Raw genomic sequence first — 18,086 nt, 5'->3', positions numbered from 1 at the left:
CGATATTGAGAATGATCAACTTGATATCGATTGTTTGGTGTGTATAAGAACCAGATAGCGCCTCGTGGACGCGGTCGAGGCCGTGGGAGAGGACGTGCCGGTACTCAAGGGCCGGAAACCAACCAAAATAACCTGGTGGACTTCATGACCGCATTGCAGAACATGGCTGTTGCTATGCAAGCCACTATTGAGGCACTCAGACAGTAGATGAACAACCATAATAATGAGGAAAATAGTGGAAATGGGACTCAAGGTTCGATGACGTTGGCGACGTTCTTAAGGGTCAATCTGCCAAAGTTCAAGGGAACCACCAATCGAACTGAAGCCGACACTTGGTTTCAGGCCATAGAGCGAGCACTGCAGGTGCAGTTGGTGCCAGAAGAGCAGTGTGTCGAGTTTGCTATTTATCTGCTCACTGGAGAATCATTACATTGGTGGCAGGGAGCCCGATGTCTCCTGCAGCAGGGTGATGACCCTATCACCTGGGATGCCTTCCAGGTAAAATTTTACAAGAATTACTTTCCAAATTCCGCCTAGACGGCAAAGGAGCTAGAGTTACTACAGCTGAAGCAGGGTGCTATGTCTGTATCTAAGTATACAGACAAGTTTGAGGAGCTGTTCAGGTTTTTCCACATGTGTCAAGGAGCTCTGGGAGACTTCGAGAAGTGGAAATGCATCAAGTATGAAGGAGGGCTCCGAAGTAACATCTACATTTCAGTAGGGCCTATGGAGATCAAGACTTTCTCGGAGTTGGTAAACAAGAGCAGAGTTGCTGAAGAATGCGTAAAGAAGGCAGTTGCAAAGAGAAGAAGCCATAGGGGTCCATTCCAACCGAACCGAGGGAAGAGTTTTGCTCCTAGAGAGCCGCCTTTCAAGCGGGAAGGCTTTGTACCACAGAGGACTCAAGGCTAGAATAACTTCAGAAGGCCTAACAACAACAATGTCCCGGGAAGAAGGTTTGAGAAGCAGCCTCTGAATGAGCAGGATTGTGTTAGATGTGGGAGTTACCATCCTGGTGTTTCATGTAAGGCTGTATGGGAATTGTGTTACTCATGTGGTAAGCTGGGGCATAAAGCCTCCAACTGTCCAAAGAAGTAGAGACAGAGTGATGGGAGAGCACAGCAGCCTGGTCGGGTATTTACTACTTCAGCTGTGGGTGCCGAGGGGTATGAGACACTTATCTGAGGAAAATACAAAATGGCTGGTCAAACTTTAAATGCCTTATTTGATTATAGAGTATCACATTCATTCATTGCATTTTTGAAGGCTAGTGAGTTAGGATTGAAGATTGTGGTTTTAGGTTATGAGCTAAAGGTGTATAATGCCACCCATGAAGCCATGGTAACTAGGTTAGGATGTCCGCAAGTTTCATTTAGGGTCAAGCAATGTGATTTTGTCCATGATTTAATCTACTTGCCTTGACCGGTCTTGATCTTATCTTGGGGTTGGACTGGTTGTCTAGGAATCGTGTCTTGTTGAACTATTTTGAGAAATCGTTGCATTTCATGCCAGAAGGGTCAGAAGGGCCGGTCGTGGTGAATGGTTGTTATTTGAACTATGTGGTAGTAAATTGTTCGGGGCAGGAATGTCAAGGTGTTATGCTATTAGCTGCAAGTGTGTCGGGTGAGGAACAAAGCTTAGAGCGACTCCCAGTTGTTTGTGAATTTCCTGAGGTGTTTCCTGATGTTACAGACAACTGAACAAGGTCACAATAAAGAATAAGTACCCACTGCCGAGAATTGACGATCTCATGGATCAGTTACAAGGATCCGGGGTTTTCCCCAAGATTGATTTACGATCCGGTTATCACCAGATAAGGGTGAGAGATAAGGACATCCCTAAGACCGCTTTTAGGACTCGTTATGGTCATTACGAGTACACTGTAATATCTTTTAGGTTGACAAACGCTCCTGCAGTGTTTATGGATTATATGAACATAATCTTCCGTTCGTTTTTGGATAAATTCATTGTTGTCTTCATTGACGACATACTGATTTATTCTAAGACCGAAGAAGAGCATGCAAAACATTTGAGGACCGTGTTGCAAATACTGAAAGAAAAGAAACACTACGCAAAACTATTTAAATGCGAATTCTAGAAGGACGAGGTAAAGTTTCTTGGCCATGTGGTGAGTAAACAGGGGATAGTAGTAGATCCTTCTAAGGTAGAAGCAGTGATGGAGTGGGGGCGACCGACCTCAGTTACTTAGATAAGGAGTTTTCTAGGCTTAGCTGACTACTATCAGAGATTCATCAAAGGCTTCTCGCAGATAGCTTTGCCATTGACAAAGTTAACCCACAAGGACGCACTGTTTGCTTGGACTTCTGAGTGTGAGGAGAGTTTGCAAGCGTTAAAACAAAAGCTGACTACCACGCCGTGTTGGTGTTACCTGAGCCAAATGAACCATTTGAGGTGTATTGTGATGCCTCACTAAAGGGCCTGGAGTGTGTGCTGATCAGCACCAGAATGTGGTGGCTTATCCCTCACGACAATTGAGACCTCATGAAGTTAATTACCCAACGCATGATCTGGAACTTGCTGCGGTTATATTTGCACTAATGGTGTGGAGGCATTACCTCTATGGGGTTAAATTCTAAGTTTTCTCTAATAGTAAGAGCTTGAAATACCTCTTTGATCAAAAAGAGCTTAATATGTGGCAGAGGAGGTGGATGGAGTTACTAAAGGACTACGACTTTGAGTTGAATTACCATCTGGGAAAAGTGAATGTTGTGGTGGATGCACTAAGTTGGAAATCACTATATGCTGCTTGGATGATGATTCGAGAAGAGGAGTTGCTCAAGGCATTCGAGAGTTTGAAGATCGATGTTCAGGAAGAGTCTGGAACTCTGTGTTTGAGTCGATTACAGATCTCAAGTGATTTTAAATCCGAACTCCTGAAGGCTCATCAAAACGATGACGTGTTACCTAAGGTGTTGCCAGCTATTGAGCAAGGGAAGCAGTGGAGAGTGTCATGGGATCAAGATGGGCTATGGAGATTTAAGGGTAGAATTATTGTGCCTGATGTTGGGACTTTGTGACAAGGTATCTTGAAGGAAGCACACAAAAGCAGATTTTCTATTCACCCTGGGAGTACTAAGATGTACAATGATCTAAAGGCTATGTTATAGTGGCCTAGTATGAAGAATGATGTGACGGAGTATGTCTCAAAGTTTTTAACTTGTCAGAAGGTGCAGATTGAACATCAGAGACCTTTTGGGACATTGCAACCTTTGGAGATTCTGCAATGGAAGTGGGAGAGCATTTCAATGGATCTTGTATCGGGATTACCGAGAACTAGAGCCGGTTTTGATGCTGTATGGGTAATTATGGACCGGCTGATGAAGTCAGCTCACTTTCTACCCATTCGTATGAACTATACTCTTGAGGAGTTAGCGCACCTGTATATAAAGGAGATTGTTAGACTTCATGGTGTGCCTACTGCCATAATTTCTGACAGAGACCCCCGTTTCACTTTAAGGTTCTGGGGTGCATTTCATAAAGCCTTCGAAACCCGTTTGAGCTTGAGTACAACTTACCATCCTCAAACAGATGGTCAATCTGAGAGGACGATCCAAACCCTAGAGGATATCTTGAGGGCTTGTGTTTTGGACTAGCCGGCGAGCTGGGATCGGTATATGCCACTGGTGGAGTTTGCGTACAATAATTGCTACCATGCGAGCATCAGAATGGCTCTGTATGAGGCTCTGCAAGGGAGGAAATACCAATCTCCGCTATGCTGGTATAAAACTGGGGAGAAAAGTCTATTGGGGCCTGAGATGATAGCTGAAACTACTGAACAAGTTAAGAAAATCAGAGATAGGATGCTCACTACTCAAAGTCGTCAGAAGAGTTACACCGATCAGAGACGGAAGCCCTCAGATTTGAGGAAGGAGACCATGCTTTCCTGAAGGTTACTCTAACAACAGGAGTAGGTAGAGCGATTAAGACGAAGAAGCTGAATCCCCGATACATCGGTCCGTTCCAGATTCTCGAGAGCGTTGGACCAGTGGCGCATCGGATAGCTCTACCGCCTCACCTTTCGAACCTGCACGATGTATTTCACATGTCGCAGCTTTAGAAGTATACTCCCGATGCTAGCCATGTGTTAGAACCGGAATCGGTTCAATTAAAGGAAGACTTGACTCTGCTGGTGACTTCGGTCAGGATTGATGACACGAGTATTAAGAAGTTGCGTAGAAAGGAGGTTTCATTAGTGAAAGTGACATGGAGTTGAGCCGGTGTTGAGGAGCACACCTGAAAACTTGAGTCAGAAATGCGAGCAGACTACCCACACCTATTCTCAGGTAACTGAAATCGAATTTTGTGGACAAAATTCCCAATTAGGTGGGTAGAATGTAAAACCCAGTTAATTAATGACTAATTAACCCATAAATTAAAATATATTCTAGAGAATGAGAAAATGAGGATTTTATGGTTTAATGTGATAGAGAAATTTAAAACGAGAATTTTGACACTAATTTTCAAGAAATCGGCCCAAAATTGGGTCGAACGGGCCAATCCGGGCCAATTGAACCCATATTGGGCCCAAGGCCCCAGCCAAGCCTCTCTTAATTAAGAGAGCTTAGCTCTCTCTTTCTGCTCAAACACAACACACACGTTGAAAGGGAGGGGGAAATGTGAAACCCCTTGCCCAAATTTCACTTTAAACTTCCATTGATTATAACTTTTGATCCGGAGCTCCGGTTGACGCACCGTTTACGGCCACGCGATCGCAATGTTGAGCTTTACAAAGCCCATAAGATTGTGCAAGAGGTAAGCCATGTTTCACCTCTGTTCTTCCAGCCTTGATTTTCGAATTTCATGGGAAAAAATATTGAAATTGTGAACTCTTTTGTGTTATAGGATCTAATTGACTTTGAAGAGAAGGCTTAGTCTTGCCTCCTTGATCCTTGGGTAAGGTGAGATTCCCAACCCTAATCTAAAGACTTGAAATTTTGTGATTTAGTGGTTGAGTTATTGTGTTTGGGTGTGATATTGTGGCTTAGGCCTTGTATATATGTGTATTGGAGCTTAATTGGTGGTTTTGGAAAGTTTGAAAAGGAGCTTTGTGCTTGGAAATCTGTGTGTAGGGTGTTATAAGAGAGTTTTGACATAATGGAAATTTGTTACCTGAGTCTTCCTAAAAATTTGATCAAAGTCTCGTACTGATAACGTGTTGTGAAATAACCAAGGTTCGAAAAACCAGACCGGTCATCAAACTGCTCTAGCTACTGGTTCACTGGTTTATTGGTCTAACCGGTTTAACCGGTGGTTCAACCAGAAAAACCATTTTAGAATAAAATAATAAATAAATTATATATAAACATCATAAAATATAATTATAGTCTAATATAAATCTTAAATATCTTTCAAATTTAAAACATATGAAATGTCAACCAAATCCATATGATCTTATCAAAATATAAACTTAAATAGTGAAAAGAGCAATGATGCAAACAACAACAATACAACTAGAAATAATCATTAATCACTCCTAAATTAATTCAAAATAGTAGCATAACAAATAATCACCCCTAAATTAATTCAAAATAGCAGCATAACAAAATCACTAACAACAGTAGTCCTAGGAGGAACATTCTTAATCACCACAGAACCAGCACCAATCTTAGCACATTCACCAACCTTAATGTTCCCCAAAATACAAGTCCCTGCACCAATCAAAACCCCATCACCAATCTTTGGATGCCTATCACCAGAAGCTTTACCAGTTCCACCCAAAGTCACACTATGCAAAATTGACACATTGTTACCAATCACTGCAGTTTCACCAACCACTAATCCAGTTACATGATCAAGCAGAATCCCGCTTCCAATCTTAGCACCGGGATGAATACCAACCGCAAAAACCTCAGAAACTCGGTTCTGGATCATAACTGCCAAGACTTTTCTTCCTTGAAGCCATAGCTTATGAGCAACTCTATGAGATTGGCATGCTAAGAAGCCTTTGAAGTTCAAGAAGCAATGCACATGGCTTATGCAAGTAGGGTCTCTTTCCTTAACTGCTTTAAGATCATCCTTCACAAAATCCATGATTTCTTGGTCAGATTTCAAGATCCCAACAAAAAGATCAAAGAGTGTGTTACTTTGAAGGCTTGCACTGTTTAATCTGTTAGCAAGGTAATTGGCCAAAGCAGATTCCAATGAATCATGAGACAAAATTGAGGATTGGTAGTAACTATTCAGAATATGTTCCTCATTTACATCAAGTTCAGGCTCTTCCTTCATCTTCGGCCATAGATCCAAAGCTTTATTTTCTTGAACTTCCTCAATAAAAGTAGGGGTAGTCTGAAGAGTTTTCACTTGGTACTTGCAAACACCATCAGTGAAATTGTTTCTGAAGATTTTTTACCCCTTGAATTATTTTTGACACCATCAGCTGCTTCTTGATTAATACTATTTTCCATAACTGAAATTAATAACACCCACAACACAATGAAATTAAAAACAGCCACAACACAATAAAAATTAACAATAAAAATTAACAGCATGAAAATTAACCATGTTCTTAACCTAAAGCAGAAGAACAAAGAACGAAGAAGATTAGCAGAGGAAGTTCATAGAGGAAGTTCACAGAAATTGAACAGAAATCGAAGTTCACAGAGGAAGTTCACAGAAAAAAAGAACAGAAATCTAAGTTCACAGAGGAAGTTCACAGAGTATCAACTTCATGTTTCTTCATGTTTCTTATACTAAAGAAGATGAGCAGAGGACGAGTCACTAACCTGGGGTCGATGGAGGGCTACTGGTGTTGAGGACCACACGACGATGAAGACGATGAGAGGGCTATTGGTGTTGAGAAGATGAAGACGATGGAGATGGATTGCTACTGGGCAGGGAACCAGGCGACGATGGAGGGCTACTGGGGCTGAGGACCAGGCGACGGCAGTGGCGCTGACAACCTGAGACCGCGGCGACGATGGAGGGCGACTGGGCGGCTAGGGTTCAGACTTCAGAGGGCGGCTAGGGTTCACTCACTATGAGACTGAGAGTGAGATGAATCATGAATGAATGGGGGTCGGGGGAAGAAGGGGGTGGGGTGCTCCACGAGCGGGTTGGGTCGGGTTACATTTTTTAATTTTTTTAAAACAATAAAAACGGCGACGTTTAGCAGAACCGGCCAGTCACCGGTCCGGCCCAACCGGCCGATTTTCGGCTGATTCATCGATTTTCTAGCTGTTCTTCCTACTGTGGTTTTTAAAGGAGGACTGAACCGTTTGCATCGCCGATTCGCGGTTAAACTGGTCGAACCGGCCGGTCTGGTCTGATTTTCAGAACCTTGGAAATAACCAAATAAATAAATAAGGAAGAGGTAACAAATATAAAATATGAAAATATAATTAGATAACTCTAGTAGTAATATATACTAGAATTACTATATCAATAGATATAATTAATATATTTAATAATATTATAATAAAGTATATAAGAGAGAGAATAGAACGAAAGAGAGAGTGAAGAATTTTTTATATTCTTACTATTGTGTAAAATGCATTTGACAATGCCTTCGATTTATACACGTAAGGTGCTTCTATTTTCAACTCTCATTTATTTAAATTCATCCTTAAAAAGTGGTTCCTTCATTGTTAACTGCCTAAGTCATAAATGGACATCCATATATTTGATCTTATCATAACAAATATTAATTTTTTTAAATTTTCATAAGTTCAATGTATTGAGAAAATCATTTTTTTGCTCTCTAATATTAAGTTACTTTTTAGGCAAATTATTTTTTAATTTTTTAAAATTTTATTGGCACTTGAGTGATTTATCATTTTTTTTAGGAGTATAAAATACTTCAAATTGTTTGATAACTATTCAGTAATATTTTTTTATACTTTTTACTCTCTTCTTCGAGTATCTTGTGGTAATAAATTAATACATAGGAATAATCACTCTTCCTCCAAAATGAATATAAAAATTTCTAAAGACCTTTCTTAAGAAATCAAAATTCTAAAAAATAAAATAAAATAAAATATAAGAATTGATGACACTTTTTATTTTTAAAATATACCTATTGAAAAACAGGTTTATGAAGGGATACAGTAATTTATGATGATATGATATTTATAAGAGTAAAACAATTCTCACCTCCTAAGTTAACTTTGAATGTCAAATTAAATACACTCAATTCTAATCAATTTTAATAAAAAATATGCTTTATAGTCTTATTTTTAAAATAATATATATTTGAATTTGTTAATCTTTTAAATATTAAGAAGACAATTAAAGGATAAATTAAAACTTAGTAACAATTACTTTTTCAAATTTTATACCTAACCTTTTAGTAACGCATAAAAACTCTCAAATAAAATTAATACAGTTAAAAATCTCAATTTTTTCAATTTTACTTATTATTTTTACTGTTTACAGAAAATATCATACACACAATATGAAATAATACCTTGTCTTGAATTATATCTTTGTGTAATCTTCATATTTTATTTCAATAAAAAAAAAGTGAATACTGTTGTTTTTATGAGACACTTCAAGTAAAAGTGTAAAACAACCATGATAGCCAAAGATAATATAATAGGGTCATTAGGTGACTACTTCAATAAAAATTTTATGATTGTCATCATGTGAAGATATTTTATTTTAATTATTAAATAATAAATTATAGAACTTTATTTTTATATGTTATAAAAATATTATTTTTATTTAAAATATAATTATATAAATAAATTATATTTTTTAAATAAAGATCATCATAAAAAAATATTTTTGATATTTTTATTAGAGTAGTTGCCTAATACTAAACCTAAAGATCTTTTTGGGTGGAAGCAACATACGTGCCAACTGCCAAGAACTAACACCAAATATGCAAGTGATATTCTCTTTGTCGTCTCTCTAAGTAAGTCGTTCACTCAAAGTTTTTTGATCATAAAATATTTGAGTGTGAAACAATTTTAATTATAAAACATGAAAATTAATTTGATATACATAAAAAAATCGTCAGGTTTAAAAAATCAAAGAAAAAATGTACGATTTAACTACCAAAAGAACTAGCTCAGTTTTTAATAAATATCAAGTTAATATATTTTTTATTGTTAAAATTATTAATACTCTAATATTTTATAATTAGAAATAATAGTTCATTCATGCTAAAAACCTAAGAAAGCGGAGGAGGAGATCCGAAAACGAGTTATCAATATCTAGACGTCGTGTTTATCAACTTCTCTCTCCAAGATGATCATGGTGCCCAAAAAAAAAAAATCGAGTGGCTAGACCATGGGAGATACCCGGTTTGGCAACTACTCCACTGTGATGCACTGTTATATTTAATTATTGAGATTGAAATCTGAGTTAAATTTCAATTTGACTCTAAAATTTGATCCAATATTCAATTTAATTTCTACAATTTCATTGGCTTCAATTAGAACTTCTAAATTAGTTAGTGGATCCCAATTATCCCTACAATGATCTCTGTCATCAGAATGCTTATTCGGCACATTTACCTGACATGTTGGACTCCACCTTCCTACTGTGAAATGAGTGTGTTAGGTAACGATTAAATGATATAGAGATGAAATTCAAATACTCAATCTAGTCCTTATGATTGAAATAAAATCCTAAACGAAGCCCCAAATGTCCCAAATTGATAATTCATCGTCATGGTTGAATCTGGACGAGGACCACCAATCATAGCAGAGTACGGAAGCTCTACCCATTGTGGTGCACTGTTATTTAATTAGTGAGGATTGAAATCCCTTTAAAAACAAACAACTAGGCCGCTGACAACTTTTTGTAGCAAGTCTATTTTAAAAATTAAACAGACACAATTTTGAGGAAGCAAGATTTAAGAAAAATATTCCATGACCAAAATAAACAGGCAAATAAAACAAACAAGATATAATCCATGACTTAAAAAAACAATGTGACATCATTTGCTTTGCTAGAAGTCATGACCAGATATCACAAGACAACTTTTCAACCTTCAAATTATGCTAATTTGCTGTTTGATCTTCCCAGTAATGCCTTACAGACAGTAATTGTAATTTGTAAAGATTTATTTGGATCCTGCGTGCAAGTTACAACAGCAATCACTGTTGGCATTTCTCTAATTCCATTTACCAATTAAGAACTTGAATCACATCATATCATGGATACCTGCTGAATCCAGCAGAACTGCTTTGATTTCCTCAGGAAGCACATCCTGCCCTTCTCTGCATTGCTGTTAAGAAACAAAAAAGACAACAGTTACAAACCGTCAAACTTCACATACCACAAACCAATAATCAGTGAATTTATTGCAAGCCTTTTCAACAATCTAGGTTGGTACATGGATTAATTGACACTATTAGTATTAGACACAATGTGCATTACACCTCAATAAAATTAGGTCCAAGCATCATATAACATAAAGGTTAAAGAAAAAGTAAGAAAGTGAAGCTTGGCAATGGATAAAGAAGCGTACCTCAGCTTTGAAGATGTCTAAAGCAAAACCATTGAAGCAGCTAATAACAGCTTGTTGAACATCTAATCCGAGGTTATCCAAAGCCTGCATTGTAGAGACCAGAAGACCTGGTCGCCGGCTACAAAACATGTGAATGTTGACAGCTTTGCCGTCCCTTACCTTAATTTCCACCTAAAATTATTAGAAACACTTGAGAGTTAAAATAGTTTCTTCAATTTCCAAGACCATAAAATTTGCATATCAAATATAGTGGGTATTTCAATACCCACACGGCGACACCTGCCTTGAACATTAAAGATTTGCTCCCTTACCTGTCTCATTACTCGTAGATATTCTATTTATTGCTACAAATCTATATTACTTGGCCTTTTTTTTATGACATTGTCTGAAATATAATCTATAGCCTATGAAAATAAAATATAAAGTACTAAAAAAGATTATATAAATTCTAGATATAATTAAATGCATCACATTACTAATTGAAAACAATCTTAAAAAAGTTTAAATTTATCAAATTAAATCTAATAATATATCTCAAACATTCATTTGTGTATGTTTGGGACTGATATAGGATGGGTGACCATTACCTGTATCCGTCCTATTTCAAACAATTATCATCACATTTTCTCTGTACCCTCCTAAAATCCAAGTAACGGTTGAAAAATCCATCACCTTCAAAATGGGAAAGGTCGGATCAAGTCAAATGCTCAAATCGTCATTGCTAGGCATTTTGCTTTATTTTGGAGTGCTCAAATAATAATTTTTAGGCTGTTTTCTTTTAGAGTCCTTGTTTGGACAATCTAGGAGCTAGTAAACTTTGCAATGAGGTTTAGTGTTCAACAAATTACGTGCAGTCGTGTACCACACTAGGAAATACTTATCCTATTACTTTGTATTGAAAATGGAGTTTTAAGACAGAGATATATTTGCAAGTTCATGTTAGCAGAGAGTAAGTATTGAAATTTATATAATGAGCTCACAATTGTTTTGGGCTTTTGGCAATCTAATTTTTTCTTGATTATGCAAAATTCAGCTATTTAATAATTTTGGCAGGTCGGTTACTACAACATGCAAGTCATGCAAAAATTATCAAGCAACGTTAATTTGCAATAGATAAAAGGCCAATTTTATGGTACATTTTGTTTGGTGTCTAATTTTTATCTAAATTACTTTTTATAGTAACTTTTAAATATTTAAAAATTTTTAACTTTTATACTTTTAAATTTAAAATTAATTATTTAACCTATTTTAACAATTAGGCAATATTTTTTAGACAATATAGTAAACACCTAAATAAAATATAAGTAACCAACTCTATATGCAACCAACTTTTCAAAAAAACTTATTTTAAAATTGAAAATAAAAAAGTATAAGAGGTCAACTATGAACTCCCTTTTAATTGGACATTTGAAATTTGAAATTTGAGAAATTTAGTTGTCACCCTAAGCCACAAACCACTCCGTATACGCACCTTCAAGTAACCAACTTTGCGCCGTTGTTGTATCTCCATTGCGCCACCATCAGACACCCTTCCTGGCATGCAGCTCCCCCCCCCCCCCCCCCGCCGCCTCTCTACCGCATGTCCTCCATCGCAGTTGTTACGCGTCGCGCCTTGTCCTTGCACTAGTCAGCCTCAGTAGCCGTGTCATCATCCATCGAAAGAGAGCTCCCGACGGTAGCAGGCAGCAGCGTCCACGTCCATGCTTGTGCCGTCAAGCATGTCGTCTCCTCGCCATCCACGCAGCGCCATTGAAGATGTTGTCGCCATCCTCCTTTCCGTCGTTCCTCCCTCGCGTCGCCATCTTCCTTCACACCGCACCCTCACCCTCACGTCGTCGTCCTCCATCGCATTGCACCCTTCACCGCTGTCCGTCTTCTTCTTCTTTTGATGTGATTTGAATTTTTTTCGATGTGATTTTTGAAATTATTTTCATGTAATTTGAATGCTTTTTAATATAATTTGGATGTTTTTGGTAGATTGTGGATTTTTTTGTCCATTAGTAGGAAATGTATTGAAGTTAATGATGTGAATTTTTTTCGATATGATTTGGATGTTTTTTTCCATGTAATTTGGATTTTTTTTTCATGGGCCTTGAAGTGCTGTTCAAATAAGAGTTGGCTGAAATTCGCTGCACCTTTTGTTGGTTGTCTAGCGGAATTGTTTAAACATTTCAAAAAAGCTAGGTTTGCGCTCAAAACACTTGGGCCTTCCCATTCCAACTCCTCACGCCGTGATCTCTCCCTCCAACAACTCTCGCCGCGACGCCACGCCCTCCCCCCTCCAACTCGTCTCGCCCCACCGCTACGCCCTAGCCATCCAACTCCTCTTGCCACTACGATGCGCCATCCCCCTTCAACTCCCCTCGTGGTGTCGCCACGCCCTCTGCATCCAACTCCTCTCCCAGCTCGCCATCCCCTCTAACTCCCTTGCTGTAACGCCTTCCATTATTTTGGTGCCTCCTTTCTCTCATCGATGTCTCTTCTTCAAAGCCGCTTCCGTGCTCTTTTTTTTTTAGTTTTGGATGACTTTTTTTAGTAGTTTTGGATGTTTCGTTTTCCTAAATTTTCGGATGTTTCTTTTTTATAGGTCTTAGATCTTTCTTCTTTTTAGATTTTGGATGATTCTTTTTAATAGTTTTAGAAGTTTCTTTTTCTTAGTTTTCAAATGTTTCTTTTTCTTATGTTTGGAATGTTTTGTTTTGTTATCTAATACCTCTAAAATTTAAACATCTGAATTACAGTATAAGAAACATCCAAAATTTTGTCTTTTTTAATAGTTTCCTTTTATTTTTTATTGTATGGTGATGGACGACGGCTGTTGAGCGACGAACGATAATGGCTATCGTGACGCAGTTACGATGTGACACGCTGACAGAGACAGTTGGAAGTGATACTAAATGCCACGGCTAAAGGACGTAGAAGAGAAGGTAAAGAGTTTTGTGGTTGTTTTTTTACTATAGTAAAAGTGAGATTATGATTAGGGTTGTGGTTTTTTTTTTTATTGTTGTACTTCTTTTACGGTCTATATACTAATTGGCTACAATTAGTTGGTACCCTAATTAGTTACCTAGCAAAATTGTTTGCAATAATAAGGAGAACAAAATTTACCTTTGCTGTTTGGTTTCCTGGGATTGGCACCGGACACAGTTCTTCCTTCACCCGGCAAGGAAGGGTTTGCAGTGTGGGTGTCAAAGGTTGAATGCTGGTGGAAGATGATGGCGAACAGCTAGTTGGAGTTGACTCCAGTTCATTTTGAAGATCATTGACCCGCTGCTGTAACTCCTTCATGTAGTCAATTGCATCTCCAAGTATCGAAACTCTATCCATCTAGTCAACAAATCCAAGTACATTAGCAGGTATTACTCCTAAGTTTCCAACATCATCAAAAGAATGCATTTTTTAATGAACAAAAATTATAGTCATGCATTAGATATAGAACTCTTTATGTCTTTCTATCCGATAACAAAAATTATTTATAAGACTCTTAAAAAAATTTGATGTTAAGGCCGCTCTCCTTTGTTACAACGTAGCTCTGCCATTGCTAAGAGCTGAAAGTTTGCTGAGAGATGATATAAGATATGGCACATAAGGATGGCAATGTTGATAAATAAACATGTGTATCCCGAAGACGGGGATGGAGATGGGATCATGGGAATAATGGGAGGAAAATCACCTTGTGCGGATAGGAATAAAAATACCATGGAAAATTTTGAAGAGGGAAATTTTAAACCAAAGTAGTTTAAAAGAAAAAGAACTAACAATAAGGTTCAAATAGAAATAATAGCCAAAATTTTTTAGGCTTATTCACCTTAATACAATAAATGGAGTTTAAAATTAGAGTAGTGTTACATATCTAATAAATATTATTATTTTAGGGTTATTTATTATTTTAATATGACGAATTAATAATTATTTTTAAAATTTTATTTTTTTTATTTTTGTTTATATTTTATTTTCTATTTTTATTTTATAATAGTCTATATGTAAAATATGAGTTGTGTAACAGATGTTGTTAAATTCTCTAATTTAACATTCATATTTTTTATACGTACGATATTTATAATTTTATATACATAATATCCATATCAATAAATTGGTGCTAATTTATTATTATTTATTATTTTATTTTATAGGTCATAAACTAACAATTTTGGATGTTTATAATTTTCAATAAATAAAAATTAATCAAATTTAAGATGTTTTTATTTTTTATAAAATGTGTTGAAGTAATTTGAGATTTTTTAAAAATTAAAAATATAAAAATTTGAAATTTTTATTTAAGAGAAAAAATTATAGAATTATAAATACATGTAATAATAATAAAGGAGAAATTTTTAGAATTTGATTCACATTAAATATAAAATTAACTTTTAGTATAATTAAATAAAAAAAATAATTAATTATAAAAAAATAATCAATTATATTAATTAAATTAAAAGAATAATTTACACTCTCTTATAAACACAAATATTATTAATCATATATCTTTATTTATTATCTATAATATTTTGACTACCTACTCTATACTCTATATGAAGAATATATTCAAAACAACATTTTATACCTTGCTAATATTTGGCACAACAGACCTAAGCATGTACAACCTATCATTGAGCTTCTTCCTTCGCCGCCTCTCCGCCATAAGATTTTTGGACGGCATCCCCTTCTTCTTCTTCTTCTTCACACTCTCCTCAACCACCACCTCATCAGTTCTCTCATCATCCTCTTCAGAATTCCACATTGAACCCTCATTGCTAGCTTCTTCAACTTCCTGCACCCTCTTCAAATTACTCACTACCAAAGCTTCCAATCCATTTCCCTTGCCCGAAGACAGAGCGTTTCCAGAGCCACCAACTGCCTCCATTTCAAACGCAGCGGAGGCACCAAATCCAGCACCCAGTGCCATGGGATCATCGTCGGTGGCCCCCGCCGGGAGCAGCCGAGTCGCCGGCGGGATGTCAGGCGAGCCAGTTTGAGAAGAATGGTTCCCGGAGAAGAAGAAACCGGCGTCAGGTCCCAAATCGAAGGCATTATCAAAAGGATTGTTGTTGAAGAAAGAGTGTTCCGGAGCGAAGGAGTCCATGTTTTGGTGTGTGAGAAAGTTGTCATCATCAGCAGTAGTAGTGAGAGTGGGTGCGGTATGTTGTTGTGGGAACGGGAAGGGGTTTATGGTAATTGGAGGAGGTTGGAGTATGGATTTGAAGGAAGTGAGAGGGGCATTCATGGAAATTCCAATGTCATTGCTGTGTTCGGTCCAAGAAACGGTGGTGTGAGGAAGAAGCGTGTCGCTCTCCATCGATTGTGAGAGTGGTGTTTTAATGTTTTCTGTTTGGCGTATGAGAGGAACATCAACGCTTATATAAGAATGGGGGCAGAAAGGAAGAAGGAAAGAATGAATACTGTGTATGTGGCTTGACGTGTGGAGTGTGACTGAAGACAATGAACGGCTAAGGAAACAGCTGCCAGTACTCTGGACTAGCGTGGTGTATCCATGCAGAGCCAAAATTATTCAAACCCAAATTAATTATTCCTATCTGGTTAAATTAAAGGCCTAACGAGGAAATAATATTTTATAGAAATATTTAATTTTATGCATGGTAACTTACATTCATATTATTAATAACAACCACAATAACACTTTATTTTATATTTTTTAATTATCATCCGATTAATTAGATAATGTTAGATGTGATAAATATAAAATTATATATATTAAGTTAAATATAATAATTTTAAATTATTTTTTTAGTATTTTTTAATAAATACACTATAAATACATTGAAATTTCAATTATCCAATATTTTTATGATAAATGCCTTAACTAATATTCTTAATATACTTATTAGCACGAACCCTTACTTTTATATTCATTATTTAAATAATAATTATTCAAATAAAAGTAATTAATTAAATAAGAATTTAAAACTCTTTTGAATGATCAGTGCATCAAAGCAGCATCAAAATTTAAATTGAAAACAATACTGCATTATTTTATACTTATTAGTTATATAGCTTAAATATTTGTTCTTTCTTTGATGAGTTTTATATGTGATATCTGATATCTCATATAGTCTAACAGTTATCTTTTAGGATAATTTGAAAAATATAGTATACAAAAATTCATCTCAGCAAATAAAATAGTCCTAAATATACGTGTTTATATTTTGGTTCAATAGATTGAAGTCGGGTCCAATAAAACAAAAAATCTACCAATAAAGAGACTATCTTCACAAATCTCTCCTATTATCTCTATCTTATCTAGAAGATAGATCCCAAGTTCTCAACAAATTCTCAAGATAAAAGAAACGTTTATCCATAAAAAAAGATAAAATTACACCAACAAAAATAATTATCTATTTTATTATAAATACACTGACATTCTTTAGCTATATTCAAATTCTAATCTATTAATATAGTATGTTCAATTAGAAAAAAATATTTGTAAACAGTTTTTAAATTAAATTGTGATATTATAAAATCGAATTATATAGGAAAATATAGATGTGTGAACTTTTTTAAAGAACCATTATTTTCTTCAATATTAAAAAAGTTAAGAAAAATGTTTGGAAAAATTAAATGTACTGTTATTATCATAAAGAAAAAGTTGTTAATTTTATATATAATTCATATTAATAAAAAAATATAAGAGATACTTCTACGAATTTGATGTTAGTATTAATAATGTTAAAATTTGTTTTAATTATATAATAAAAATAATTAACATAATAATTATTAAGAGAGATAAAGTTATTTTGTAATAAATAATATATTTAATAAATCAATCAAGTTATGTGTACATAAAAAATCAATTACTAATTAACTGTTACGTACCGAAATACATATTTAGTATTTCATAAAAAAATATATACTACTTTAAATGAATTTAATTATTCGTCTATCGTAAATTTAATTATTCTATTATAATAAAATTGATTATTCTAGTAGTTGATTGTTTAAATAAAAAAGTGTATAAGTTTATATATATATATATAGGAACCCATATATATATAGTGCTAATTAATTAGTAGTTAATTTTTAGTATACATTAAAATATTTTTGTTAATGTAAATAGTTTAGTCAACAACTCAATATATGTTCTACGAGCCATAAAATCTCTCAATTTTTCTCTCAAGTGGTACTGTACATTTATTGAGATAAAGAATTTAAAATTTTTTAACATGTATTCTTAAGATGTATGTTAACTAAATTTATTAATAAATAGATTAATCGTATTGGGTGTATAATTAAATCAGTTGTTAGTGTAAATATATTAAAAATAAATTAAATTATATATATTTATATAAAAATATATAATAACTAATTTTAGTGATTAATTTTAATGTATAAATAATATTTTTAAAACTAGATTGCATATTTATTTTAGTTAAGAAATGAAAGTTGAAAATTGTTCATCGTGAAATCGATAACGTTCTATATATTAATATTTTACTTCATCTGTTCTTTAATATTGTTCATACCCTGACCTAATGCCAAGGCCCAAATCCAAATAATATAAAAAGGTCCAATTTATAAGATTGGTCTTCCCCCACAACTGACATCCTCACAAGAGGTCGGGTTCGACATAGGCTCCATCACAAGGAAGTTGGAAAAGAAGGTTAGCTGGCAGATAACACTCATTCAAATAAGTAAC

The 18,086-nt window shown here is 35.2% G+C and overlaps 3 protein-coding genes across 3 annotated transcripts; 1 reads left to right on the top strand and 2 right to left on the bottom strand.

The window, feature by feature from the left end:
- The first annotated feature begins 207 nt into the window (after positions 1-207).
- Positions 208-1,962, top strand: LOC130949385 (uncharacterized). Its single transcript, XM_057878123.1, has 6 exons — positions 208-498; positions 595-888; positions 1,267-1,349; positions 1,513-1,593; positions 1,693-1,819; positions 1,897-1,962. Exons 1-6 carry the CDS (start codon positions 208-210, stop codon positions 1,960-1,962), a joined length of 942 nt encoding a protein of 313 aa, XP_057734106.1.
- A 1,979-nt stretch (positions 1,963-3,941) lies between these two features.
- On the bottom strand, positions 3,942-6,700 carry LOC130949384 (serine acetyltransferase 3, mitochondrial-like). Its single transcript, XM_057878122.1, has 3 exons — positions 6,675-6,700; positions 5,571-6,355; positions 3,942-4,045 (listed from the first exon to the last, which is right to left on the bottom strand). The coding sequence occupies exons 1-3, from the start codon at positions 6,698-6,700 to the stop codon at positions 3,942-3,944; spliced, it is 915 nt and encodes a 304-aa protein (XP_057734105.1).
- A 3,278-nt stretch (positions 6,701-9,978) lies between these two features.
- LOC130947421 (transcription factor ICE1-like) lies at positions 9,979-15,119 on the bottom strand. The gene is made up of 5 exons (XM_057876122.1): positions 15,000-15,119; positions 13,544-13,762; positions 10,436-10,606; positions 10,129-10,192; positions 9,979-10,038 (listed from the first exon to the last, which is right to left on the bottom strand). The coding sequence occupies exons 1-5, from the start codon at positions 15,093-15,095 to the stop codon at positions 10,028-10,030; spliced, it is 561 nt and encodes a 186-aa protein (XP_057732105.1). The 5' UTR covers positions 15,096-15,119; the 3' UTR covers positions 9,979-10,027.
- Between the last annotated feature and the right edge of the window lie 2,967 nt (positions 15,120-18,086).

Source organism: Arachis stenosperma, chromosome 9 (genome assembly GCF_014773155.1).
Source record: "Arachis stenosperma cultivar V10309 chromosome 9, arast.V10309.gnm1.PFL2, whole genome shotgun sequence".
NCBI lineage: Eukaryota > Viridiplantae > Streptophyta > Magnoliopsida > Fabales > Fabaceae > Arachis > Arachis stenosperma.
This window is presented reverse-complemented; position numbering and strand designations above follow the sequence as displayed.

Excerpts from the sequence above, each read along its gene's own strand:
- LOC130949385 (XM_057878123.1), top strand. The coding sequence starts at position 208 with ATGAACAACCATAATAATGAGGAAAATAGTGGAAATGGGACTCAAGGT. Across the intron at positions 889-1,266 it reads CTTTCAAGCGGGAAGGCTTT|GCTAGTGAGTTAGGATTGAA; the intron begins GTACCACAGAGG and ends GCATTTTTGAAG. Across the intron at positions 1,594-1,692 it reads TTCGGGGCAGGAATGTCAAG|ACAACTGAACAAGGTCACAA; the intron begins GTGTTATGCTAT and ends CTGATGTTACAG.
- LOC130949384 (XM_057878122.1), bottom strand. The coding sequence starts at position 6,700 with ATGAAGAAACATGAAGTTGATACTCT. Across the intron at positions 6,356-6,674 it reads AAACATGAAGTTGATACTCT|AAACAATTTCACTGATGGTG; the intron begins GTGAACTTCCTC and ends AAAAATCTTCAG. Across the intron at positions 4,046-5,570 it reads TCCTAGGACTACTGTTGTTA|GTTCGAAAGGTGAGGCGGTA; the intron begins GTGATTTTGTTA and ends TACATCGTGCAG.
- LOC130947421 (XM_057876122.1), bottom strand. The coding sequence starts at position 15,095 with ATGCCGTCCAAAAATCTTATGGCGGAGAGGCGGCGAAGGAAGAAGCTC. Across the intron at positions 13,763-14,999 it reads TTGTGCCAAATATTAGCAAG|ATGGATAGAGTTTCGATACT; the intron begins GTATAAAATGTT and ends TTTGTTGACTAG. Across the intron at positions 10,193-10,435 it reads TAGACATCTTCAAAGCTGAG|CAATGCAGAGAAGGGCAGGA; the intron begins GTACGCTTCTTT and ends GTTTCTTAACAG.